Source organism: Pongo abelii, chromosome 3 (genome assembly GCF_028885655.2).
Source record: "Pongo abelii isolate AG06213 chromosome 3, NHGRI_mPonAbe1-v2.0_pri, whole genome shotgun sequence".
In the NCBI taxonomy this organism is placed as follows: domain Eukaryota; kingdom Metazoa; phylum Chordata; class Mammalia; order Primates; family Hominidae; genus Pongo; species Pongo abelii.
In genome coordinates, this window is record NC_071988.2 from 88,925,001 (window position 1) to 88,949,392 (window position 24,392).

Here is a 24,392-nt window from a genome sequence, read left to right on the forward strand (position 1 = left end):
ACACTCTGAGCTCATGAGAATGGATTCAAGTCAAAATTCTTGTTTATCATCTGAGTCCCCCATTATGATAGTAAACCAGAAAGTCATTTTAATTCCGTAGTAATTATTACTATTTTAGAGCCAGTATTCAGTAATCCCCCAAAGTCTCGGTATTTCCCTTTCCTCAGTGCATGGGTACATGGTTAAATTGTTTTCAGTCCCTTTGGGAAAGACTAGCAGCTGTATATAAAGCACATAAATGTGGCAGTTCACAGATTCACAGCTTCCCCCTTATTGAGGAAGGAGTGGGGGTGTGAACTAGTTCCACTAAGGGAATGGGGTATAGGCTAAAACTCTCCAGTCTAAAATTTAAATATTATGTTTAAAAAATTAAATTTAAATCTTAAATTTCCTTAAATCAAATATCCTTTTATATCAGACCATTTAAAATTTGTGGTTTAATAGCAAGGATAAATTTATGTTGGCTTCTACAGATTCAAACTTTGAAACTCTATATTAAAATTAACACCACCATATAATTTTGGCCTTCCTGCCTATTACTATTAAACAAGTCTGTTCAATTATCTATCATTTAATTACTGCCACTTGTGACTCCAATATCCAGTCATCCTTGTTAATATTAGGAAACCCATTTATACAGCTGTTTCTTCACTTTTATTCGCGGCTTCAGAGAAAAGCCACTAATTACTTCACCTTTCAAGAATGTGGATATTACCTTAACCAATCAGTCCCCAATGGCTTGTTGAATGTTGTGTACTCTGAACCATGACTGACAATACAAATACAAATATAGGTCATGTGTGTTAAATATATTTTAATGTTTTTATATGTCTAAGCTCTGAATTTTTTTCTCTACATTATAGATAGGTAGCCTAGTATCTCAAGTTCATTTAGAGATAACCACCATTATATCCACATTTTATTCAACCAGTTTCTTAGATAAAATACTTCTTTCCTTTTGGATGAGAATTCAGAATTTCTGGCAATTGATATTGATTATTTTATCCTGATATAAAAGTATTGCCTCTTCTTTATACTAGCACACTTACAACTTATTTTCACATGTATTTCCAATAGTTTGCTCTATAAATGAAAAAACTTTTGCCTCTTTGTTTTGTAACCTTCCCCTTTCCAATTTAGAAATTGTAATTCCCTCCCTGGATCATGCTGTGGTCTGATTACGAATATAGAAGGTTTAAAGGGTGATATGGTTTAGCTGTGCCCCCACCTGAATCTCATCTTGAATTGTAGTTCCCATAACCCCCACGCGTCATGGAAGGGATCTTCTGGAAGGTGATTAGATTATGGGGGCATTTCTCCCAGGCTGTTCTTGTGAAAATGAATTCTCAAGGGATCTGATGGTTTCACAAGGGGCTTTTCCTGACTTTGCTCTGCACTTCTTCATCCTGCCGCCATTTGAAGAAGTATGTGTTTGCTTCCCCTTCTGCCATGATTGCAAGTTTCCTGAGGTCTCCCCAGTCCTGTGCAACTGTAAGTTAATTAAACCTCTTTCTTTCATAAATTACCCAGTCTCGGGTATGTACTAAGAGCAGTGCGAGAACAGACTAATGCAAAGGGCAATGAGAATTATTGTGTGTATGGAGGCAAAAAGCAAAATTAATGTGGAGGAAGGACAATTGCTTTTTTAATACTACAATACCAAAGATTGGGGAAGAAGTCAAAGAAATTATACCATTTTTTATTTTTGAATATTAAGATAATAATTTACATACAGCAGAATTCACTCTTTGCTTTTTGTTTGTTTGTTTAGATGAAGTTTTACTCTTCTTGCCCAGGATGGAGTGCAGTGGCATGATCTTGGCTCAATATGACCTCTGCCTCCTAGATTCAAGCAATTTTCCTGCCTCAGCCTCCCAAGTAGCTGGGATTACAGGCACCCGCCACCATGCCCAGCTAATTTTTCATATTTTTAGTAGATAGGATTTCACCATGTTGGCCAGGCTGGTCTCGAACTCCTGACCTCAGGTGATCCATCCACCTCGGCCTCCCAAAGTGCTGGGATTGCAGGCGTGAGCCACTGCACCCAGCCAGAATTCACTTTTTTTAACATAGAATTCTGTGACTCTTGACAAACATATACATTATGTAAACACCACCAAAATAAAGATATTTAGGCTGGGTGTGGTGGCTCATTCCTATAATCCCAGCACTTTGGGAGGCCGAGTTGCGTGGATCACCTAAGGTCAGGAGTTCAAGACTAGCCTGGCCAACATGGTGAAACCTTGTCTCTACTAAAAATACAAAAATTAGACAGGCGTGTTGGTGGGTGCCTGTAATCCCAGCTACTTGGGAGACTGAGGCAGGGGAATCGCTTGAACCCAGGAGAAGGAGGTTGCAGTGAGCTGAGATGGTGCCATTGCATTCCAGCCTGGGCAACAAGAGCAAAACTCCATCTCAAAACAACAACAACAAAAGATATTTAATATTTCCATTATATATTTCCCTCATGCCTGTTTAGAAACTTCTTGTTCCCCACAACCGGCCCCTGATAACAACTGATATAATTTTTGTTTCTATTGTTTTTCCTTTTCCAAAATATTATATGAATGAAATTATATGTAGTCTTTGAGTCTGGCTTTCATTTAGCATGATGCATTTGTGATGCATTGCCATAATTCATATTATTGTATGTGTCTTTAGTTTGTTCTTTATTGCCAAGGACTTGTCTAGTGCATAGTTATTCCACAGTTTGTTTATAAAGTCCACAGATGAAGGGCATTGAAACTATTTTCAGGTTTTTTTTTTTATTGAGACTTAGTTTCACACTGTCACTCAGGCTGGAGTGCAGTGGCACAATCTCGGATCACTGCAACCTCCGCCTCCCGGGTTCAAGTGATTCTCCTGCCTCAGCCTCCTGAGTAGCTGGGATTACAGGCACCCATCACCGCGCTTGGCTAATTTTTGTATTTTTAGTAGAGACAGGGTTTCACCATCTTGGCCAGGCTCGTCTCAAACTCCTGACCTCATGATCCACCTGCCTCGGCCTCACAAAGTGCTGGGATTACAGGCGTGAGCCACTGCGCCAAGCCTGTTTTCAATTTTGGGTAATCAGAAATAAAGTCTTTGCAAACATTCATGTACAAATTTTGTGTGAACCCAGGTTTTCATTTTTCTCAGATCAATACACAGGAGTGAGATTTTTTGTGTAGTGTGGTAACTGTATATATGTCATATTTTATGAGAATGTGACAACTGATCAGTACAATAGCTACATCAATATAGCCACCACACCCAGCTAATTTTTTGTATTTTTAGTAGAGATGGGGTTTCACCATTTTGTCCAGGCTGGTCTCGAACTCCTGGCCACAGGAGATCCACCCTCCTCAGCCTCCCAAAGTGCTGGGATTACAGGCATGAGTCACCACACCAGGCCAGAATTCGTTCTTTTTGATATGTGTATTTCTAAAAGAAATGTATGAGAGCACCAGTTGCTCTACATATTTGCCAGCAATTGATATTAATATTTTCTGGCCAATTCTAATAAGAATACAACAGTATCTCATGTGGTTTTAATTTGGATTTTCTTATTGTCTTATGATGTTCAGCATCTTCCATTCATTTAAATTATTTACCATTTGCAATCTTCTTTGATAAAGTACTCAAAATATTTTGCCCATTTTTATTTGATTTGATTTCCTATTGTTGAGCTTTTAGTGTTCTTTATATTTTATGTATATAAGTCCCTTGTTACACACATGGTTTGCCAATATTTATCTCAGACTGTGTGTTGTCTTTTTATTCTGAATAATCCAAAAACCCTTAATCTACTGAGTAGCAACTGTAAGAATCTATAACTACCCTACATACAAAAAGCTAGAACTAGGCATTTGTATGAATACAAGCTGATGAGAGAATTGAAAAGCAAAAGTGAAAGAGAATTGAGGTACGAAGAATAATATGGAAAGAAACAAAAGAGGCACTTTTTTTTTCACTTAAATGACCATCTGATATCAATTCTGTACGTACCCAAAGCAAATAAATGAGAAAAATGGAGACATTTGAACCATCTTCTAGAATCCATGTCTGTTTATGAGTGACTTACCATAATAATTGTCATTTTGTTGACAAACTGCCAGTACATCTCTTTTAGACGCTATGATTACCATTGAGGCATTATAATTTAGACAGCTATTCTAATGGTTGTACAGTGCTGTGGCATTGGCTGACTCAAAGCAAATATTAGAGAGAAAGTGATCCAAGACACATAAAAATGTACAGAATAATCAAAAGTAGCAGGTATAAACTAACAAAAATATAAGAAATAATCTCAGCAAAAACAGAGTCACATAGAGACAGATCTGATTGCAACATTTGATATGCAGGATATATGTGTAAGGCCTGGGAATATTTCGACCAGAAAGCTAGCACAAAGTTCTACTCTTTAAAATAAAATTACCAGATTTTTGTTTTTGTTTTTGAGACAGAGTCTCGCTCTGTCACCCAGACTGGAGTGCAGTAGCACGATCAAGTGAGTCTCCTGCCTCAGCCTCCTGAATAGCTTGGATCACAGGTGCCTGTCACCACGCCCAGCTAATTTTTGTATTTTCAGTAAAGACAGGGTTTCACCATGTCGGCCAGGCTGGTCTCGAACTCCTGACCTCAGGTGATCCACCCACCTCGGCCTCTCAAAGTGCTGAGATTACAGGCATGAGCCACAGTGCCCGGCCCAGATATTTCTTTTCTTTTTTTTTTTTTTTTTGAGTAGAAGTCTCACACTGTTGCCCGGGCTGCAGTGTAATGGCGTAATCTTGGCTCACTGCAACCTCTGCCTCCCGGGCTCAAGTGATTCTCCTGCCTCAGCCCCCTGGCTAATTTTTTTTTATTTTTTAGTAGAGACAGGGTTTCACTATATTGGCCAGGCTGGTCTCAAAGTTCTGATCTCATGACCCGCCTGCCTTGGCTTCCCAAAACGCTGGGATTACAGGCATGAGCCACTGTACCCAGCCCAGATATTTCTTATAGAAATTGTCTATGCAAGATATTGGTTCTAGAAATAATGATGACTTCTCTCTATTATTCACACTTAAGCACTAGTGATATTTGCATATTAGTCGAAAAGTCGTTTTCTTTAATTACAGCTCCTTTTTGTTGTTTTATGTTCCACTGCGTTTTGCACAGAAATAAATTTTGTCTTCGATATTTAAAAAAAGAGGTAGTGAAATCAACTTGCATTAAATACTGAGCTCCACTGTGATGATTATGGCCACTTGCCACTTCAGAATTCACAAGTGCAGTGGCTGTGTGACTCACGTCTGGCCATTGACACATGCATAAATTTTTTTTTTAGTGAGAGTTTTGTTTTGTAGAAAGTGTTTTCTTTTGTTGTTGTTGTTGTTATTTTATAAATGGGGCAAGAGTAGACAGCACTGCGCTCTTTGTCATCTTGTCTTTCAAATAAATGTATTTTTTTAGAGCAGAAGCAGTTGTCTGTGAACAAAAAGTAACAAGCATGGGGAATAAAGTCATTACACTTTGAGAGAATACTGTGAGAGATAAAGGCTGGTATCTTTGATCTGTTGAATTGATGCAGGTTACATTTACTTCTAGACTTTGTGTTATGTGAGAAAAATAATACATATATTTTAAGCTACTGCAAGTTGGACTTTTTTGTTACTTGAATGAGAACACAATTATAGCTGAACCAAAGTTGGCTTAGCAGACCTGCATATGTAAATGTTTACATATGTTTAAATGTCTAAAATAAAAGCCAAGTGTGAATTTACCTGTTTGAATCAATATTCACTTTCTCTCAATAAGCAATAAACTTGTATATGTTTGGCTGGGCATGGTGGCTCACACCTGTAATCCCAGTGCTTTGGGAGGCCGAGGTGGGCAGATCACAAGGTCAGGAGATGGAGAACATCCTGGTCAAGATGGTGAAACCCCATCTCTACTAAAAATACAAAAAAAGACAAAAAAATTAGCTGGGGGTGGTGGCATGCTCCTGCAGTCCTAGCTACTCATGAGGCTGAGGCAGGGGAATTGCTTGAACCTGGGAGGCAGAGATTGCAGTGAGCCGAGATCACACCACTGCACTCTAGCCTGGCTGCAGAGCAAGACCCTGTCTCAAAAAAAAAAAAAAAAAAGTACGTGTTCAGTATTCCTATCTTTTATTATGGATATCCAGATACTAATATAGGATGCAACTATATATAAGTTTCAAGAACTCCTCTGCAACATCTTTGCTATTGTTTGGAGTTGCGTTACTGCTTTGTAGGTCAGTTATATATTTGTTACAGATTTATCTATTTTCCTGTTTAATTTAGAAAAAACATACAATAGAATAAAATTTTAAAAAATAACAAAACTATATTTTTCATAAGATAAGAAGCTGTATAGATTTTTGATACATGAATAAAAGATACACTGTGGAAAAATGTTTACATATGTCATTGACAGAGCATCATTTCAATATAATGAGGCATTTGGGGATTGATATGGGTTGAATGTGTCCCCTAAAAGGATATGCTGAGGTCCTAAACCCCAGAACTGTATAATGTGATCTTATTTGGAAAAGGGTGATTGCAGATATAATTAGTTAAGATGACGTCACATTGGAGTATGGTGTACCCTCAATCCAATGTGATTGGTATCCTTATAAGAAGGGCAGAGGAGATATAGAGGCGAAATGCCATGTGAAGACACAAAGACACATAAAGGGAAGAACACCATGTGAAGATAGGAGCACAGATTAAAGTTAAGCTGTTATAAGCCCAGAGATATCTGGGGCTATCAGAAGATGAACAAGGATCTTCCTCTAGAAGCACTGGAGGAAACATGGCACTACCAACACCTTAATTTCAGACTCATAGACTCATAGACTCCAGAAGAACTTTCTATTGTTTTAAATTATCCCTTTGTACTATTTTGTTATAGCAGCCCTGGGAAACTAATCACAGAGACCTTGGGAGGAAGGGAGAATATTTTGCCTGTGAAAGGGATGCTAATCATTGGGAGCCCAGGGAGCTGACTTTGGTAAGCAGACTTTGAGATGACCCAATTATCCTAACCTCCTAATAGTCACACCCTTATATCATTCTCACCACTTGAATGGGACCTGAATATAGTGACTTGCCTCTAACAAAGAAAATACTATGGGATGTCACTTCTGAGGTTAGATTATAGAAGACTCCAGCTTCCATCTTGGGTTTTTATCTCTCTTATTCTTTTGCTCTCTCTTGGATTTCTCAGCCCAGGAGAAACCAGCTGACATACTGAGAGACAACACTGTGGAAAGACATGACATGGGACTAAGGCTGCCAATTATCATTTACATGAATTTGGTATAGAATCTGCCCCTGACTCAAGCCCTCAGATGAGTCCACAGCCCTGAGAAACACTTGACTGCAAACTTTTGAAAAACCTTAACCCAGAGGTGCACAGGTAATCCACATCTAAGTTCTGGACTCACATTAATGGAGAGTTAACAAATGGCTGTTGCTTTACACTACTAAATTTGGGGCTAATTTGTTACCTAGCAATAGATAACTAACACAGTCAATAACTAGAAAGTAAGCTAAAAGATGATTTCTTTAATATAACAAAGGTACTGTTGTTGTATTTGGCTTCTCTTCCCCTGTTGGTGAGAGAGGGATACCTGCCCTAAGATCATGGGGATGGCTGAACCTGTGCTCCTTAACACAGGAGAAATGTGATCAGCAGTAGTTTCTTAGGATATACACTCACAGCCAAGGAGAGGAAGACATTCAATGCCATGCAGGGTCACACAGAGATTGTTTTGGAAACAGAGTGGACAAGAAGCGGCAGGAGAAGGCAGATTTTGTAGTGCTAAGAGGATGGGGTGCCCCATGGCTCCTGCAGGAGGATGTGCTTGGCTTGTTTGAATAATTCCACAGTCTGAAAGAGACTTTGCTGAAGTTGCTGTTGTGGGGTGGGGGGAGGAGGGAGGGATAGCTTTAGGAGATATACCTAATGCTAAATGACGAGTTAATGGGTGCAGCACACCAGCATGGCACATGTATACATATGTAACTAACCTGCACATTGTGCACATGTACCCTAAAACTTAAAGTATAATAATAATAAATAAAAAATAATAAAGTGAAAGAGAACTACATCCTGCCACTCAGGGATAGGAGGAGCGTTACCTGGTCCCCCTTGATAAAGAGGGTTGTTTGGCTAGGGAGACCTTATCCACAGGGCTAGAACGGTGAGGAGAACTTGTCAAGCCATTCATTTGAGTCTACTTGGTTTTACCGAACGTCAAGGCAACACACCATTCAGGGCTTACACCATAAGGTCCAGCTACATAATTTTCAGAGCCTACAGCAGAAGGAAAGTCTGGAGTTCCTTGTATAAAAAAAAACAGGAAAACAATGCCGTTAAAGGCACAGATCAACCTTTTCTCTGCAGCCTCTGTCTTGATTTATGGTAAGTTTTCTTGTTTGCTATTTAATGTTGTTTTAAGTAAAGAAAAATTTATACTTTAAATTATTAGAACACATTTTGCTGTTCATCTTTATATCACACAATGACAGTTTTAAGTGGAAATATGAGAGCATTTAACTTGTGTGCAGAGTAAGCAATGTTAAGCAATTTGTTTCTTGGGGCTTATCCAGGAAGATGCCTCTAGCAGGCCAGAAAGAGAAAAATCACAGACCAGACTCAAAAAGGGTTGAAGAAGGAAGGTAGGCTACCTCCAGGCAAGAAGCTGGCTGAAAGAGCACTCCAGGCATGGAGGTAATCTCGGAGTGTGGACCCTCACAGGTACATGGGGCTACCACCCTGTCGTGTGGAATGTTCATTCCTGCCAGCCGCCAAACTCACATTCCACACCCCAGCCTGGAAGGGGTCTGGGGAATTTGAGACAGAAACTTTCTCACAAGCTCACTGCCCCAACCCATAGCAGATAGATGACTCTCAAGATCTTTAAATCTTTGTGCTGGGTCATACTAGTTATCCGCATGGGGGTGGGAGAGAGGCTCATGCTCATAGTGATGCCACCTGTGGATGGATGCTCACCAGACACACAATGATATTTGGGCGATGGGCCACCATTCCTTGCACTTAGATGCTGTGAGCTGCAGGTACCCAACCCCACTGGAAAGCAAGCAAGAAAAAGGTCTAGCAGGACCACTGCACCAGGCAGCAAGAGATGGGCTGCCGAGATCCCATGCTACAGTGACAACAGGAAAAGTGACTTTGGGTAAACAGTGGCTGCACATCCCCAGCTCATCCATGATTACCCTACCAGAATTCACTGACAAAACACAAACTTAAGTGTCAAGATGGCCAGGGCAGAACATTAAACCCTAAGCAGAGGGCCTGGTAAAACTGCCCTGGCAGCTTACCATAAAGTTGGCCCTGACTAAATGTCAATGATGAAGGGTCCAATTAATAGCATTGCACAGCACACTGGAAGGCCCGTGAAAAAATCTGTTAGCCAATTAAGCAAGGTGAGAGCTTTAGGAAAATCAAATAAGAAAGAAGGTACAGGTAGGTAATAGGCAAAATATTAGGTTTGTAATATTTTTTGACCTTGGGAATTCTGGACTTTACCTATTGAACCAGCAAGGGTCACCAAAGGCCATTTCCACTAGTAGAGAAAATGCTGTCTACTTACCACGAAAATCTAAATTGGTTGTTTGGTATGAGTCACAACCAGCTGGCTAGAGATCATTGCAACTGTATATGTGTCAGAAGGTCTTTTTGACTGATGTGAGAGTAGGATTCTGATTGTGTAATACTATCTCATGGTAAATTTTTCTAATTTTTTAAAATAATTTTCTTTCTTTTTATTTATCTGTTTATTTCATTTATTTATTTTTTTGCATGATTGCAACTCACGGCAGCCTCAACCTCTGGGGCTCAAGTGATCCTCCCACCTCAGCTTCCCAAGTAGCTTGGACTATATAGCTGCACACCAACACACCTAGCTCATTTTTTAATTTTTTGTAAAGACAGGGTCTGACTATGTTGCTTGGGTTGGTCTTGAACTCCCAGGTTCATGCAATCCTCCCACCTGGGCCTCCCAATGTGCTGGGATTACAGACATGATCCACCATGTGCCTGACTTGCAGTAAATTTTAGTAATTTAGCCCTTGTAAATCTAAGTAACAGTGTGAGTGCAGGCCACCAGAACACCTCAGTGTGTGTAAGGGGGCAAATTATATGGTGACATACGGTAGCAAAATTCTAATTCCAACAGCACCAGTTTCCAGATCTTAGTTTTTATAGCACCCTCTATCTCCAATATGACAATAAGACCCACTCTTCCCAAAACACCAGCAAAGCCTTGTCATGAAACATGATAGAAGCACAATCTGTGCTGTTATACTTAACTTGATTCAGACGTCCATTCCCAGAGATGTCATGTTTCGGTAACAACTTTGTCTCTTGTGAGCTGAAGTAAATAACTATGGGCACTACACGGTTTTATTTTTAATTTGTTTATTTGGGACAGGGTCTTGCTCTGTTGCCCAGACTAGAGTGCAGTGGCACGATCTTGACTCACTGCAGCCTCAACCTCCTTGGCTCAAGCGATCTTCCCGAGAAGCTGAGTCTACAGGTGCTCACCACCATGCCTGGCTAATTTTTGTATTTTTTTAGAGACGGGTTTTTGGTATGTTGCCCAGGCTGGTCTCAAACTCTTGGGCTCAAGTGATCCACCTGCCCCAGTCTCTCAAAGTGCTGGGATTACAGGTGTGAGCCACGGTACCCGGCCCACTAGATGGTTTTACATTGGTCTGGGTACTTTGGTTATTTTAGCATTGTTAATTTTCAGGAACCAATTTATTTGATATAGAGTATTGAGAGTTGTAATCCATTTAAGAACCGGCTCGTTGCCATGGACTGAATATTAGCATCCCCCCAACACTTACATGTCAAAGCCATAATCTCCATTGTGATGGTATTTGGAGGTGGGGCCTTTGGAAAGTTATTAGCTTATGAGGATGGAGGCTTCATGTAATGCCCTTATAAGAAGAGAAATGAGAGACACAATCTCTCTTTCTGCCCTATGAGGATACATCAAGACGGCAGCCATCTGCAAACCAGGAAAAGACTTTCCTAAACAACAGTATCAGCTAGCAATAATCTCAGATTTCCCAGCCTACAGACAGTGAGAAATAAATTTATATTGTTTAAGTCACCAAGTAATTTTGTTATATCAGTCCAAACTGACTAAGGCACTTGTACATTCCACAAGTAGTTATTGAGTGTCTGCTATGCTTAAGGTACTGGTCTAAGGAAATGGAGGTACAACAGTGAACAAAACGAAGCCCCTGCTGGAATCAGTAAGATTGTTTTCTACAGGTAAACAGATAACAAATTTAAATAGATAGATAAATAAATGTCATGTTAGATGATGGAAGTGTTCTGAAAAGAAATAAAGCAAAATTAATGAGGAATGGGCTGGTCAGGAACTGCTTATTCTTACTTTTCTGATGGTGTTCAGGGAATGCCTCACTAATTGGGTGGTTCTTGAGTGACTATCAAGAAGTAGCCAGAGACTAGTTTGCAGGTGGTGGGGAATGAGCTCTCCAATAGAAAACATTCAAGGGGAAGAATCTTGAGAGAGGAACAGGCTTGAATGTGTGAATAATGGCAAGGAAGCCATATAATAGGTGTAATGTGAGGAAGAAAGGGGAGAGAGTGGAAGGAGATGAAATCAGAGAGGCATGAAGGGTCAGATCATGAAGGGTTTTGTTATAAGGACTTTGATTAGGAGTAACATAGGAAGACATTGTACAGTTGGGAGCAAAGGAGTGACAATATATGATTCATACTTTTTACAGGATGATTCAGGCTTTTCTGTTTAGAATAGACTGTAGAATAGTAAATGCAAAAATAAATAAATAAATAAATAAAACGAGAAAAATGCACATTCACCTCTTGCCTGAATGAATGCCTTAGTCTCTGAACTGAAAGTCTACACTAGGAGGCTAGTAGTGGAGGTGTTGAGAATTGATCAAATGCTGGACATATATTAAAAGGAGTATAAACAATCTTTATAAAGAAATCAATGCCAGGTGTGAGTTAGAAGGAGGAGAAAAGGGTGATTACAAGGTGTTTGAGTTGAAATATTAGAGAATGGAGTTGTCATTTAAGAAGAGAGAAGAACAAGTTTGTGGTGGGCAAAATTGAGAGTTCAGCTCTGGTTATGAAGTTTGAAATACATCTTTGTCTTGTAGGATGAGATCCAGAACACAACTGGACATGAGTCAGCTTCCTTAGAGGGGAAGTTTGGGCTGGAATCATTGATCTAGAAATAAAACTAGAAGAGATTAACTAAGGACTTTATGTGAATAGAAAAGAGAAGCTGCCTAAGGATTTTGCTCCAGAAGGCTGCAACATACTAGGGTCAGGGCGATGAGGGGAGATCATCAGAGAGGTCTGAACAGAAGCAGCCTTAGTAGAAGTATATGCTAGAAATAAACAACAAAAATGTTTCCAGAAATGCAGAATATTCAACTCATTCAACTACTGATCCTATAATGAAGAATAAGAACTAAGCACTGGTCTTGGTATCAACATAGGTAACAAAGGCTATTTGCATACAATGTTGGACAGAAAAGCCTGAATAAAGTTGTTTTTATGGGAAAAGGGAATTTGTACGGGATCTGGAGATCTGGAGTCTAACATTTTTTGATATGTTTTGCTGTACTGCTGAGAAGAGAAATGGGTAAGCAGCTAAAAGCAAATTTTGAGGTTTAGTAGACTGAGAGAGCCCCTCAAATATGTACACATAATAATCTCCAGAATCTAGAATTGTGTTACTTTATGTGGCAACAAGACTCTGCAGATATGATCAAGCTGAGGTACTCAAGATGGGAAGAGAATCCAACATTATGTGGGCGGACCCAATGTAATCACAGGGTCCTTATAAGAGGAAAGCAGGAGGGTGAGACTCAGAGAGGATGTGATGATGAAAACAGAGATGAGACAGTAAAAGAGAAAAAGATGGAGGAAAAGAGAGAAAGAGAGAGATAAACAAAGACAAAGAGAGGCAGAGACAGAGAGATATGAAGATGCTATATCACTGGCTTTGAAGGTGGAGAACAGGGTCATAAGATAGTGATTGCAGGGAGCTCTGGGAGCCAGAAAAGGTAAGAAAATAGACTCTTTCCTAGACTCCAGAAGAAAAGCAACACTGCCAATACTTGAATTTAGTCCACTGAGATTAATTTTAGGCTTCTGATGTTCAGGAATGTAGATAATATATTGAAAATGCATTTGTATTGTTTTAAATCAATAAATTTGTGACAATTTGTTACTGCAGCAATATGAAACTAATGCAGAGTTCAAAGAAATTTCAAAGTTTTATATGAAATATAAATCTTTCATATTTTTAAAGAAGCTGCATATTTAGTAACATATATACCACTGAATACCAAATATTTTAAAGGAAATATTTGTGTAATTTCAAACCGTATAGAAGGCTCCCAGTAATTTAAAGCTCCTCATATCCTCCTTACCAATCAAAATCCCATTAATCTCTTAGAGGTAGCCACAAGTGAAATTTACAATACGATTGACCCATGAACAATGTTAGGGTTAGGGGCACCACTCCCCATACAGCCAAAAATCAAAGTGTAACATTTTTTTTTTTTTTTTTTTTTTTTTTTTAGAGTCTTGCTCTGTAGCCTAGGCTGGAGTGCAGGGGCACAATCTCGGCTCACTGCAACCTCCACCTCCCACGCTCAAGTGATTCTCCTGTCTCAGCCTCTTGAGTAGCAGGGATTACAGGCGCTTGCCAACATGCCTGGCTAATTTTTATATGTTTAGTAAAGATGGAGTTTCACCATATTGGCCAGACTGGTCTCAAACTCCTGGCTTCAAGTGATCCACCTGTCTCGGCTTCCCAAAATTCTGGGGTAACAGGTGTGAGTCACCGCATCTGGCCCCCAAGTGTAACTTCTGACTCCCCCAAAAGGTAACTACTAATAGCCTACTGCTGACCAGAAGCTTTGCAGATAACATAAACAGTGGATTAACACATGCTTTGTATGTTATATGTATTACTTACTGTATTCTTATAATAAAGTCAGCTAGATAAAATAAAACATTACTAAGAAAATCCAAAACAAAGATGATCTATTTGCTATTCATTTAGTGGCAGTGGATCATCATTAAGGTCTTCATCTTCATCATCTTCACATGGGGTAGGCTGAGGGGAAGGAGGAAATGGCGTTGTTGGTGTTGCTGTTTCAGGGGTGGCAGAGGTAGAAGAAAATCTGTTTTTAAGTGGACTCATGAAGTTCAAACCCATGCTCCAGTGTCCACTGAAATTGTTTCAATGTTTTCTATTACAGTTTTGCCATCTAAAAATGCATCTTCTAAAATATGGTTTCGATTGGTTTGTTTGAATGTTACATAAATGGGGACATCAGGATACATATTTTGTGTCTGGTTTATTGCACTAACACAAATTGTAAAATCTACTTATTTTCTTGCATATAAAAATCAAATTTTCATTGATATATGAAACTCCATTGTCTAAATATGCCAGAATTAAATGCTGATAAATGTTTAGTTATTTCCTTGGTTTTGCATTTATAGACAATGTTGTTATACATCTATTGATTAAATACCAAGAAACACAATCTAGAAGCCACTGACTTCATGGATGTTTAACTTTATTAGAAAATAAAGTATACAAATGCCTTCACAATACGGTATCATCAGCAGGGTACTAAAACTTCCTTTGGTCTACATTTTTGCCATCACTTGGAATTATCAAACACATTGATTTGTGTCTATCTGGTTGGTACATAGTCTTTGTTGCTTTTTGTAACTTTATTGCTAATAAAGTAAGAACCAATGTTTATATTTTTTCTTGACCATTTCAAATTTTTTTTCTATTGATTTGCCTTTTTCTTATTGACATGAAGGAGATCTTTAGGTTTCCTAGTTAGAAACAAGGTATTTTTTTTCCTCTTTTTCAATGGCATCTCTTAACCACTGGAGATTTTGAACTTTAAAGACATAACTAGTGTAATAGAATAAAAATCCAGAGTTAATATACTCCAGGTATATTGGGACATTTTGTGAGGACGTAAGGATTTTGTTCTGAAAAAGTTGGTAGTATCTGGTAACATGGGCTTGAGATTTGGAGTGTTTTAGGGGAAAGAGAGCAATGATCTGTAAGTTACCATGAGGAGCAAAGAATGCAACCTCATCTTCATACCAACTGATTTGAGAGACTTGGAGAGAAACTGCCACAACCTGTGGTACCAGCAGTTCAGAAGCAACATCTTTTGAGAAGAACCAGGTTACAGTTAGGGCAAAAAAATAAAAGCAATAATAAAAAAAGAGATGAGATATGAGTTCCAGAAAGGGGAGTGGAAAGGTTTTCATGTTTGGAGGGAGGTGGAAGTTTGTGCAGTGTTGTATGAAAATAGGATTCCGTTAAGGCGTGAGACATTGCAATTTGAGAGAAAGCCTGGTTGCTTAGGACATTTTGTGGTGATTGACATAAATATGCAAAAAAAGCATGGAGAGATTAATCCTGGTCTCCTGAAATTATTCATTGAGACTTTGAGTATTCCAGGGGCAAAGGCTTGCTGTGACTTCCCTCTTTTCCTGCTAAGAGCAGGCTGCAAGCCAGGATGGAATTTGTTACCAGGAGAACAAGATTTCAAGCCCGCCTTCTTCATTCCTATTGGGCTTGAATAAGGGGGTTACAAAGCTACATTTTAAGAGGAACACATTTATGTAAAAATTGTTCATGGGAAAAAATCCTAGTTTTATAGAGTAGTATTTTCTATAAATGGCCAATCTAAGGTGGAAAAGAAATTGAAAGCACTCTTGAGACAAAATTTTGTTTACAAGATAGAGACAGTCTGGGCACCAGTCCAAAGAAATACTGCCTCAGGTTTAAATCATTTTGGTGGTGCAACAGTCCAGATATCTTTCAACCAATAACCCCGTGTCATTGTAAATCAAGCTAGTCTGGATGATTACTCTTCTGTTGATTTTTGGCAAGTGAAATAATGAACCACGGGCATGAATCAAGGAATGCTTTCTTTTCTCAGTGTTAATAAAATGTGTAGTAGTGTGTTTTGCTTTATTTCATTGCATATTTGGGGTCTGATATAGAAAAAAATAAGACAATTATATTTATAATATTTAAAAAATAATTTTAAAAGGCTTTCTTGTGTATAAATAGAAATGCTGATAGAAATATTTTTTAAAATAGGGTCCAGTGGCTCACGCCTATAATCCCAGCACTTTGGGAGGCCAAGGCAGGCAGACCACTTGAAGTCAGGAGTTTGAGACCAGCCTGGCCAACATGATGAAACCCCGACTCCACTAAAAATACAAAAATTAGCTGGGTGTGGTGGGGCACGCCTGTAATCCCAGCTACTCTAGAGGCTGAGGTGGGAGAATCGCTTGAACCCTGGAGGTGGAGGTCGCAGTGAGCTGAGATCGCACCACAGCACTCCAGCCTGGGTGACAGAGTGAGACTCCGTCTCAAGAAAATAAAATAAAATGAAATAAAACAACTAAGAACATGCATTTAGCAAATCTCATGGAGACACTACCACCAAGGTTCTCTGACTTTCAGCAAAGGAGAAAAATTCCAATATTATATTGATGCTCCATATCATTTAGGGCAAAGACAAAGGCAGTACAGTCAGGTGACTTTCTTTCACCAGTTAGAAAATACAGGTTGCAGAGGAATGGTCCATGGTCTTGGAGAACCACATGGAGAAAAATTATTTCCGACACAGCTGCTTAAGTGAAAAGTGCAAAATCTCACCTTATTCTGACAATTTTCTTTCTCTTTTTCCTTTTGTATGTATGTTCATATGTTTGTCTTTCTTGATTACACACACACACACACACACACACACACGTACTCACCACCATTTCTGTCATTTGGATAATGGATGCTTTATATGTTTGGATACTAAGTTATGTGAACTTAGAGAGGTATGAATGTTTAAGGACTTTTAATGAAGTAAACCTGTAAAATCCACCATTTCTGTCATTTGGATAATGGATGCTTTATATGTTTGGATACTAAGTTATGTGAACTTAGAGAGGTATGAATGTTTAAGGACTTTTAATGAAGTAAACCTGTAAAATTTTAAGCATAAGTATTCTTGTTTTTCAAAAAATTTACTTTCATTTATCACTATTTTTAAAGTTTGCATACAGTTCAAGAGTTTTCTGGTAGGTTGCAGTCTGTTAGTGAATGTGAATTCTTAATAAGAACCTATGGTATGCAAAATCAATGGTGAGTTACTGAGACAGCTAACAGAGAAAAATTGGCCACAATATCTGAACTCTTAGAATCTACTCCAATTCATGCTTTCTCTTAGGAATCAAAGAGAATATTGGCTATAAACCTTGATTTTATGAAAATAGAAAATACAACTGTAAAATGACCCTCCTATAATTAAGATTATGATCAAGTATAAGTCCAAAGGACGTTGAATTCTAACTATTCCCCCACGATGGCCATAGAACTATGTCTTTTAAGAAACCAGAAGCATCAACATTACCTACTCAAAATGTGTTTCAAAGAAACAACAGTATAAACATTTGAGAGTTTGCTGGAAATGAAGTCATGGGTTCCAACTCAGACCTAGAGTCAGATTTGAATTTTAATAAGATCCCCATGTGATTTGTTTTCACATTAAAGTTTGAGAAAAGCTGTCATTGAGGATACAGAAGAATGCCCTAGTAACATTGGAGGAAATGAATGAAATATCTGAATGATATTTTCAAAAAGCATTCAGAGTTCCTTGAATTTTTAACGGAAATACGCAGTTGCTTTTATTCTGTCAAGATCACAGCCCTGAGAGGCTACAATCCTATTGACCTCATAGTACAAAATAATTTACAAAACTGTCTAGGAAAATGTGTCTCAATTTGCTTAAGCCTGAAGGAAATGTTAATGTTTAAAAACCTCAGGCCAGGTGCAGTGGCTCACGTCTGTAATCCCAACACTTTAGGAGGCTGAGGCGGGTGGGTCACTTGAGGTCGAGTTTGAGACCAACCTGGCCAACATGGTGGAACCCCATCTCTACCAAAATTACAAAAATTAGCCGGGTGTGGTGGTGGGCGCCTGTAGTCCCAGCCATTTGGGAGGCTGAGGCAGAACTGCTTGAACCTGGGAGGCGGAGGTTGCAGTGAGCCGAGATCATGCCACACTGCCCTCCAGCCTCCATCTCCAAAACATTTATTAATTTATATACTATTTTTTCAAAAGTGATGAGGTGGTTTAGAAACACCAAATAAAAACATGGGTAAAATCTTGGCCCATCAATTACTACCTTTCTAATCTTGGGCAAGTTTACTAGCCTCTCTCAGCCCATTTAAATGAGTCTGTATATAAAAGCACAATGTCTCTATTACATACAAAGTGCTCAGTATTTATTACTATTATTTCAGGAAAATACCTTTAATATTACCTACCAGTTTTGTGTAATGGTTACAGAAATTCTTAAAAAACTGCAGCTATCATCTTGTCTAGCTTACCGATGAATACAAACAAAATGCCAATGAAGTGACTTACCATATATCACTAACTGGTTTAATTAAAGACAATGACAAAACTAGAACCCAGGTTTCCTTAAAAGTATTTTTTCCTCTCTACCACAATGCAGATTTAAAACAAATCCTTAGGCTTTAGTTTTGTCATTGTAAATAAAACTACGGTGAATGCAGGGAAAGATACTACATGCTGGTATGAATATGAATGCACTAAAACTATAGTTTATTATATCCTTTAAGAGCAAAGTGCCTGTGTTCTTCTTTTCAGGACAATACAGATTAAATGTAAAACTGTACTGTGTGATCTGGTACACAGTACAACTGTAAGTTTGATACTATAAAAAAATCAGTCAAATATTCAAATATTCCTAATGTTTATAAAGGCCAAATTCCAAAGGCCAAAACTCCAGGTGTAACTCAAGAAAATTAAAATTCAAAAAAATTATTTCATAAACTGTTTTCTTGAGCGGCTCTATTTCTATGTTATAGCTGGTTACCACTGGGAGAGCTGGACAGTTAACTTAAAATACAGAACTAATACAAGAGAGTTAAAAGTCCATTTATGAAGTAAAGTAGAAAGCATGTACAAAGTCATTCACTTACAGAAGACTAAAACAACAAATAGAAAACCTAAATAAACGATTCTGTGATCAGAGTAGACTCAAAAATGTTATCAGGTGTATAAATACTTAACCAAATTATTAACATAACTCTGTGTATCTTATGTTAGAAATAGAAGTAAGCTTTTAATACAACAGGCCTAGGTCAATCATTTCTGCTAAAATGTGCCTCAAAAAAAGCAAACGGGGTTCCTAAAATTCCTGAACAAAAAGCATTCTTTTATGTCCATTATTGCATAATAAAACAAACCTGCAACTGGATAAGAAAAAGATACAAAAGATAACCGTCAATCTTTACCAATTTATTTTATACAAAACAGTAGCAATGTAGAATATGGGAATCGTCTTCCGCTGCCACGCACGCAAGTTGTGAACATTCCAAGCCAATGTATACAATTTGGAGGGGAAGGCTAAACAATAGCATCAACCACGCTACTGAACATAGGAATTTTTCATTTAAAAAGATTAAAAATTAGATAGCAATGTCTTCTTAATATTGCTCTTGTCATTGAAGACTGAGGAAAAATAAAAAGTGACTTTATAAGTTTTTTAAAAAAAGAGGCAATGGGGAAAAAAACAAGAGGCTGCTACAACACTGCCATACAGTCAAACCATCATACTTCAATATTTGCATACTCGATAGCAGCATTATTTTTACTGAACCGTGTGCAACTACATGTAGAAACACATCAAAGCAAAATATCATGGCAGTTATCAATCAAGATCCAAAAAGGAAAAAAACAAACAAAAAAATAACTCTAGGATGAACACACTATAAGAACATTTATGGAGAAAGAATCAATATCTACATTCGTGGACTGTTCCATTCTGCCCCAATAAAAGTGTCAATTCAACTGTCAGCTGTGGATTTTTGGCGGATTTGAGTTTTTCCAGTTCTTATGATACTGCATGCTTGGAACAAACGGGGTCATAATAAATCCTTCTACACAATGAACTTTATAGGCAGACAGCTGAAAATAAATTTACTACTTGTAAACACACACAAAAAAAAAATACGAGATTTTTTGTATCTTTAAACAATCAGTGCTTCCAAAAGCCCATTATCTTCTATATCGACCTCTCTCCCCTCGGTCTCTGTCTCGATCACATAATCGCTCTCTTTCTCTTTCTCTATCACGTCCTCTATCTCGCTCTCTGTCTCGTCTGTTATCTCTAGGGCGGTCTCGCTCTCGTTCCCGATCTCTTTCACGGGGTCTACTTCTCCGGCCACTGACAACAGCTTGTGTCCGACGAAGGAAATCATCCACCCTCATATCATAATCATGCTAGAAAAGGAAAGAAATGTGTTAGGTATGTCAAAAAGGCAAAATAGTGTAAGTGGATCCCTGATTTGAAAAAAAAATAAAATTTATATAAACAATTTTAAAATATAAAAAAAGAAAAAAGTCTCTATATTATAATCGGCGGAGAGAACAATCCAAAGAAATGCAATAATAAATTAATTCACAGAAGGTAATATGCTGACATGGTTTAGAAAAAGGATGATGTCTCATTAGACACCTACAACAGATTATTCAAATCTCTTTATGCAGTTTTCCACTTAACTTTAATGACTTTTCCACCTGATTCCTTCAATAAGATTTAGGCCAAAGATATTAACTAGTGATGACCTTCAACTATTATCCATATATACTGCCAATTATGCTAAATGTCATCAATGTTTTTCTAGCACAGGCTAGCTCTACATTTTTCCTCCAATTCTACCAACTTCAATTTTACAAACTGAGAGTATTATGTTCCAGATTTTCTTTCAAACTAAATTGTTACAACTAAGTTGATGTGCAAGAAAAGTTGTGGCTGCTCCTAAACTTGGCCCCTGCTCTAGTTTAAATTTCTACTCTTAGTTCTCAGCTTACCTTACTGATTCTGGTCTTTTCTCAAAACTCAGCTGAAATAAGATTTGAAAACACAGTCCCACATTACCTTTTATATATGTGATTATATAAGCAGAGAATATGTATACTAACCAAAAAATCACTACATAAAGATCCATAAAATAGAACTTGTTAAAAAGGATATAGTTGAGGAAAACAAAAAAATCTTAGACTTTCTATTTTAAAAGCCATGTGATCAGTTATGGGAATTTTTAAGACACCACAACCCATCTAGTCAACTAAGATTTCATTATAGATAGACTGTATATTTCTTTCTTGTGTGCTTAACTGAAAATAAACTACTAATTTAAAGTTTGTGAATTAGTTAACTAGTACTCTCAAATTATTTTACAGAATGTTAAAAGTCATGATTTGATTTAGAGAAAATTACTACCTTTATGAGGATAAGGAAATTACTGACAACACACAAAAAATGTCTCAAAGATAGGCTAGAAAGCTGCTCTGATTCTCACAAATAGGCCCACTCTTCATCTTAAGTGGGAAAATAAAAAGATGTTTATTTGGCCCCATACAAACTCATCATCCTAAGTAGGGAGTGGAAAAAAATTCTAACTTGCATATCCTACTTAGTTTAACAACAAAACTACCTTTTCTAAGGCTATCAAACTTATATGCATATTAATTATGCTTCCAGCACCTGCCAGAAGACAATTCTGCTTTTTAAAATAAAAGTACTATTGGCGGGGGAAGCATTTAATAAACTCAGCCCCACTAGTTAAAAACCCAGAAAACTCAAACTAGAACTAGAGTCTTTTTTTCATTGGTCCTGTTTTGAAGCCATCAAAAAAAGCTTTCACATCAATCTTATCGAATTATTAACAGAATCAATGAATAAAGGACATATCTGCTACATATCATAACATCTGGTTATTCTTTGCTAACATCACAATAACCAAAGGTAAAACAATTTATCAGTTACTAGCTTTAACATTTGGTAGAATAAAAACAAATGACTAAATGAGATTACAGCTTATCAGCTAACTTAATATACACCATCTATCCTACAAAAATTGAATAAGAATACATCACAAGTTCAGAAATACCTATTAACAATATTAATTACATAGCATAATTAAGATCTCAATATGGAAAGAACATAGCCTAGGTACTACCTAAAAGGAGTTCTATTTGTAGGCGTTTGCCTTAAGCAGTTTGTGATTTGATCAGTAAAAGAAATATATTCTATCTATATAATCCAAAGGGGCATAATCAGGCATTTTTAATAAAAACAAACTGAGAATTATTCCAAAACAGTCTGCAGTAAGAATATGCAATGGTCCGCCAATCCTCATACTCTGGTCTCCCCATATTTAAGTTACCTACAGAATTCTAAGTAGTTCCCTCACACCTTTGCCTCCTTGTGCACTTACTACTCGTTTATCTCTGTATCTTGCTTCATGTGGTACTGGATGATGTCCTGAGTAAGGGGGATGAGCTTGAGGAGGTGGAGCGTGGTGCTGATAGTAAGGATGGTGTGGAGGTTGTTCCATTCCTGGGTAAGGGGGCTAAAAAAGGAAAACCATTTCCATTAAGAATCTACCAACACCCTTGTAAACAAGCCATTCTTAGAACCCTTCATCCAAAACACCAATCCCAAACAAGTGAATCTGTACTAGACATTTACTTTGATGGCATTAAGGTGTTTCAAAATATGCTTTTTGTTTGTTGAAAATTACACATCTTCTAAGATTTAACATGTTTATGCTTTTCTACTCCTATCATATAAATACCAATAGAAATAGCAAACACTTACATAGTGCTTACTGTGAGCCAGGCATTGTTCTAAGCACTTTACTGTCTCATTTAATTCTCACAGCAACCTTATGAGATAGATACTATTGTTCCCAGTTTACAAAAGGGAAAACTGAGGCAACAAGGAGTTAAGTAACCTGCTTATAGTCACACTACTGTTAAAGTGGTGAAGCAGGCATACGGCAACACACATCTTCTAAGATTTAACATGTTTATGCTTTTCTACTCCTATCATATGAATACCAATGGAAATAGCAAACACTTACATAGTGCTTACTGTGAGCCAGGCATTGTTCTAAGCACTTTACTGTCTCATTTAATTCTCACAGCAACCTTATGAGATAGATACTATTGTTCCCAGTTTACAAAAGGGAAAACTGAGGCAACAAGGAGTTAAGTAACCTGCTTATAGTCACACTACTGTTAAAGTGGTGAAGCAGGCATACGGCAACAGGCATCCTAGTTCTGCAGTTGGTAAACTGGTTAACCACTTTGTATGTATCTGTTCTTAAAAACATCAACAGGCCTGGTGTGGTGGCTCACGCCCATATCTCAATGCTTTGGGAGGCTGAGGGAAAAGAATCCCTTAAGCCAGGAATTGGAGACCAGCTTGGGTAACAGAGACCCTGTCTCTATAAAAAAATTAGCCAGGCACAGTGGCATGTGCCTGTAGTCCCACCTACTCAGGAAGCTGAGGCAGCAGGACCACTTGTGCCCAGGAGTTCAAGACTGCAGAGAGCTATGATCGCACCACTGCATTCCAGCCCGGGAGACCGAATGAGACCCTGTCTCTCTCAAAAAGAGTCCAGGAGCAAATTAACTTTTAAATGCCATTAAAAAATGAATAAAGGGTAAATTAAAGATTACTTTCATAGTTACTATCAAGATCATATATTACTTAAATTTTTAAAATTTCCTAGAATTTAAAGGGGAAAAGTCTCATAATCATCTGCATATAATAGTATAAAACTGTATACCTTAAAAGTGAAACAAAAGTCAGATGAAGAGGCCATATAACATATAGCATTTAAAATAAAGAGATAAATTAAAATTTAAGAAAACAGTAGAAACTACTTCAACTTCCAGGTTCTTATTTCTTGAAAATTAATGCTTCAGCTATCTTCAATATCTTAAAATATACTCTAAGACATTTCAGTTTTCTTAAAGGAAATAATTAAAAAGCAGGAATAATCAGGGTTTAATTAATCTTACTTTACACAGAAAATTTAGTGAGTATTAGATCAGGCACTATGCTAAACTTAACATATACTTTGTAAATTTATCTTCTTGACAATGAAAATGACACTACAACATTAAATTTTAAGCTATACCAGGACAGTCATGATGTCAATTTCATTCACCACGACATAATCAGAACAAGCACAGTGCCTTGCACAGAGTAAGTACTAAATATTATATTTGATAAGACAAAGAATCAATGAATGCCCATGGAATTTTACAGATGAGGAAAACTAAGAGTTGTATTAAGAAATTAACCCAAGGTCACAGAGTTGGGAAGAAAAAGAAATATATCTGAACCCAAGCGGACTTTGCACTACTAATCACTACCATAATACAATATTACAGTTCTCAAGCCTGTACTATTAACACACAAATG

At 37.7% G+C, this 24,392-nt stretch overlaps 1 protein-coding gene and 1 long non-coding RNA gene across 7 annotated transcripts in view; one reads left to right on the top strand and one right to left on the bottom strand.

Moving 5' to 3' along the window:
- Positions 1 to 7,224: 7,224 nt before the first annotated feature.
- Positions 7,225 to 12,452, top strand: LOC129058803 (uncharacterized). 2 transcript variants are annotated; one of them, XR_008524204.2, is made up of 3 exons: positions 7,225 to 7,404; positions 8,601 to 8,748; positions 12,174 to 12,452. It is a non-coding gene; the product is annotated as an uncharacterized LOC129058803 (long non-coding RNA). The 2 variants fall into 2 exon arrangements; XR_008524205.2 differs by lacking the exon at positions 12,174 to 12,452 and adding an exon at positions 11,217 to 11,265.
- A 6,935-nt stretch (positions 12,453 to 19,387) lies between these two features.
- YTHDC1 (YTH N6-methyladenosine RNA binding protein C1) overlaps positions 19,388 to 24,392 on the bottom strand; it is a 37,259-nt gene continuing 32,254 nt past the window's right edge. For 3 of the 5 annotated variants that reach the window (NR_165077.1, NM_001377072.1, NM_001377071.1), the window contains exons 16-17: positions 22,393 to 22,527; positions 19,391 to 20,392 (exon numbers count right to left, since the gene is read on the bottom strand). Coding sequence is in view for 4 of the 5 variants with exons in the window: in NM_001377072.1 (NP_001364001.1) it covers positions 20,168 to 20,392; positions 22,393 to 22,527 (360 nt within the window). In the remaining variant the exon portion in view is untranslated. Of the gene's footprint in view, positions 20,393 to 22,392; positions 22,528 to 24,392 lie in introns of all 5 variants that reach the window. The other 2 variants (XM_024245572.2, XM_054553269.1) reach the window with 1 other exon arrangement.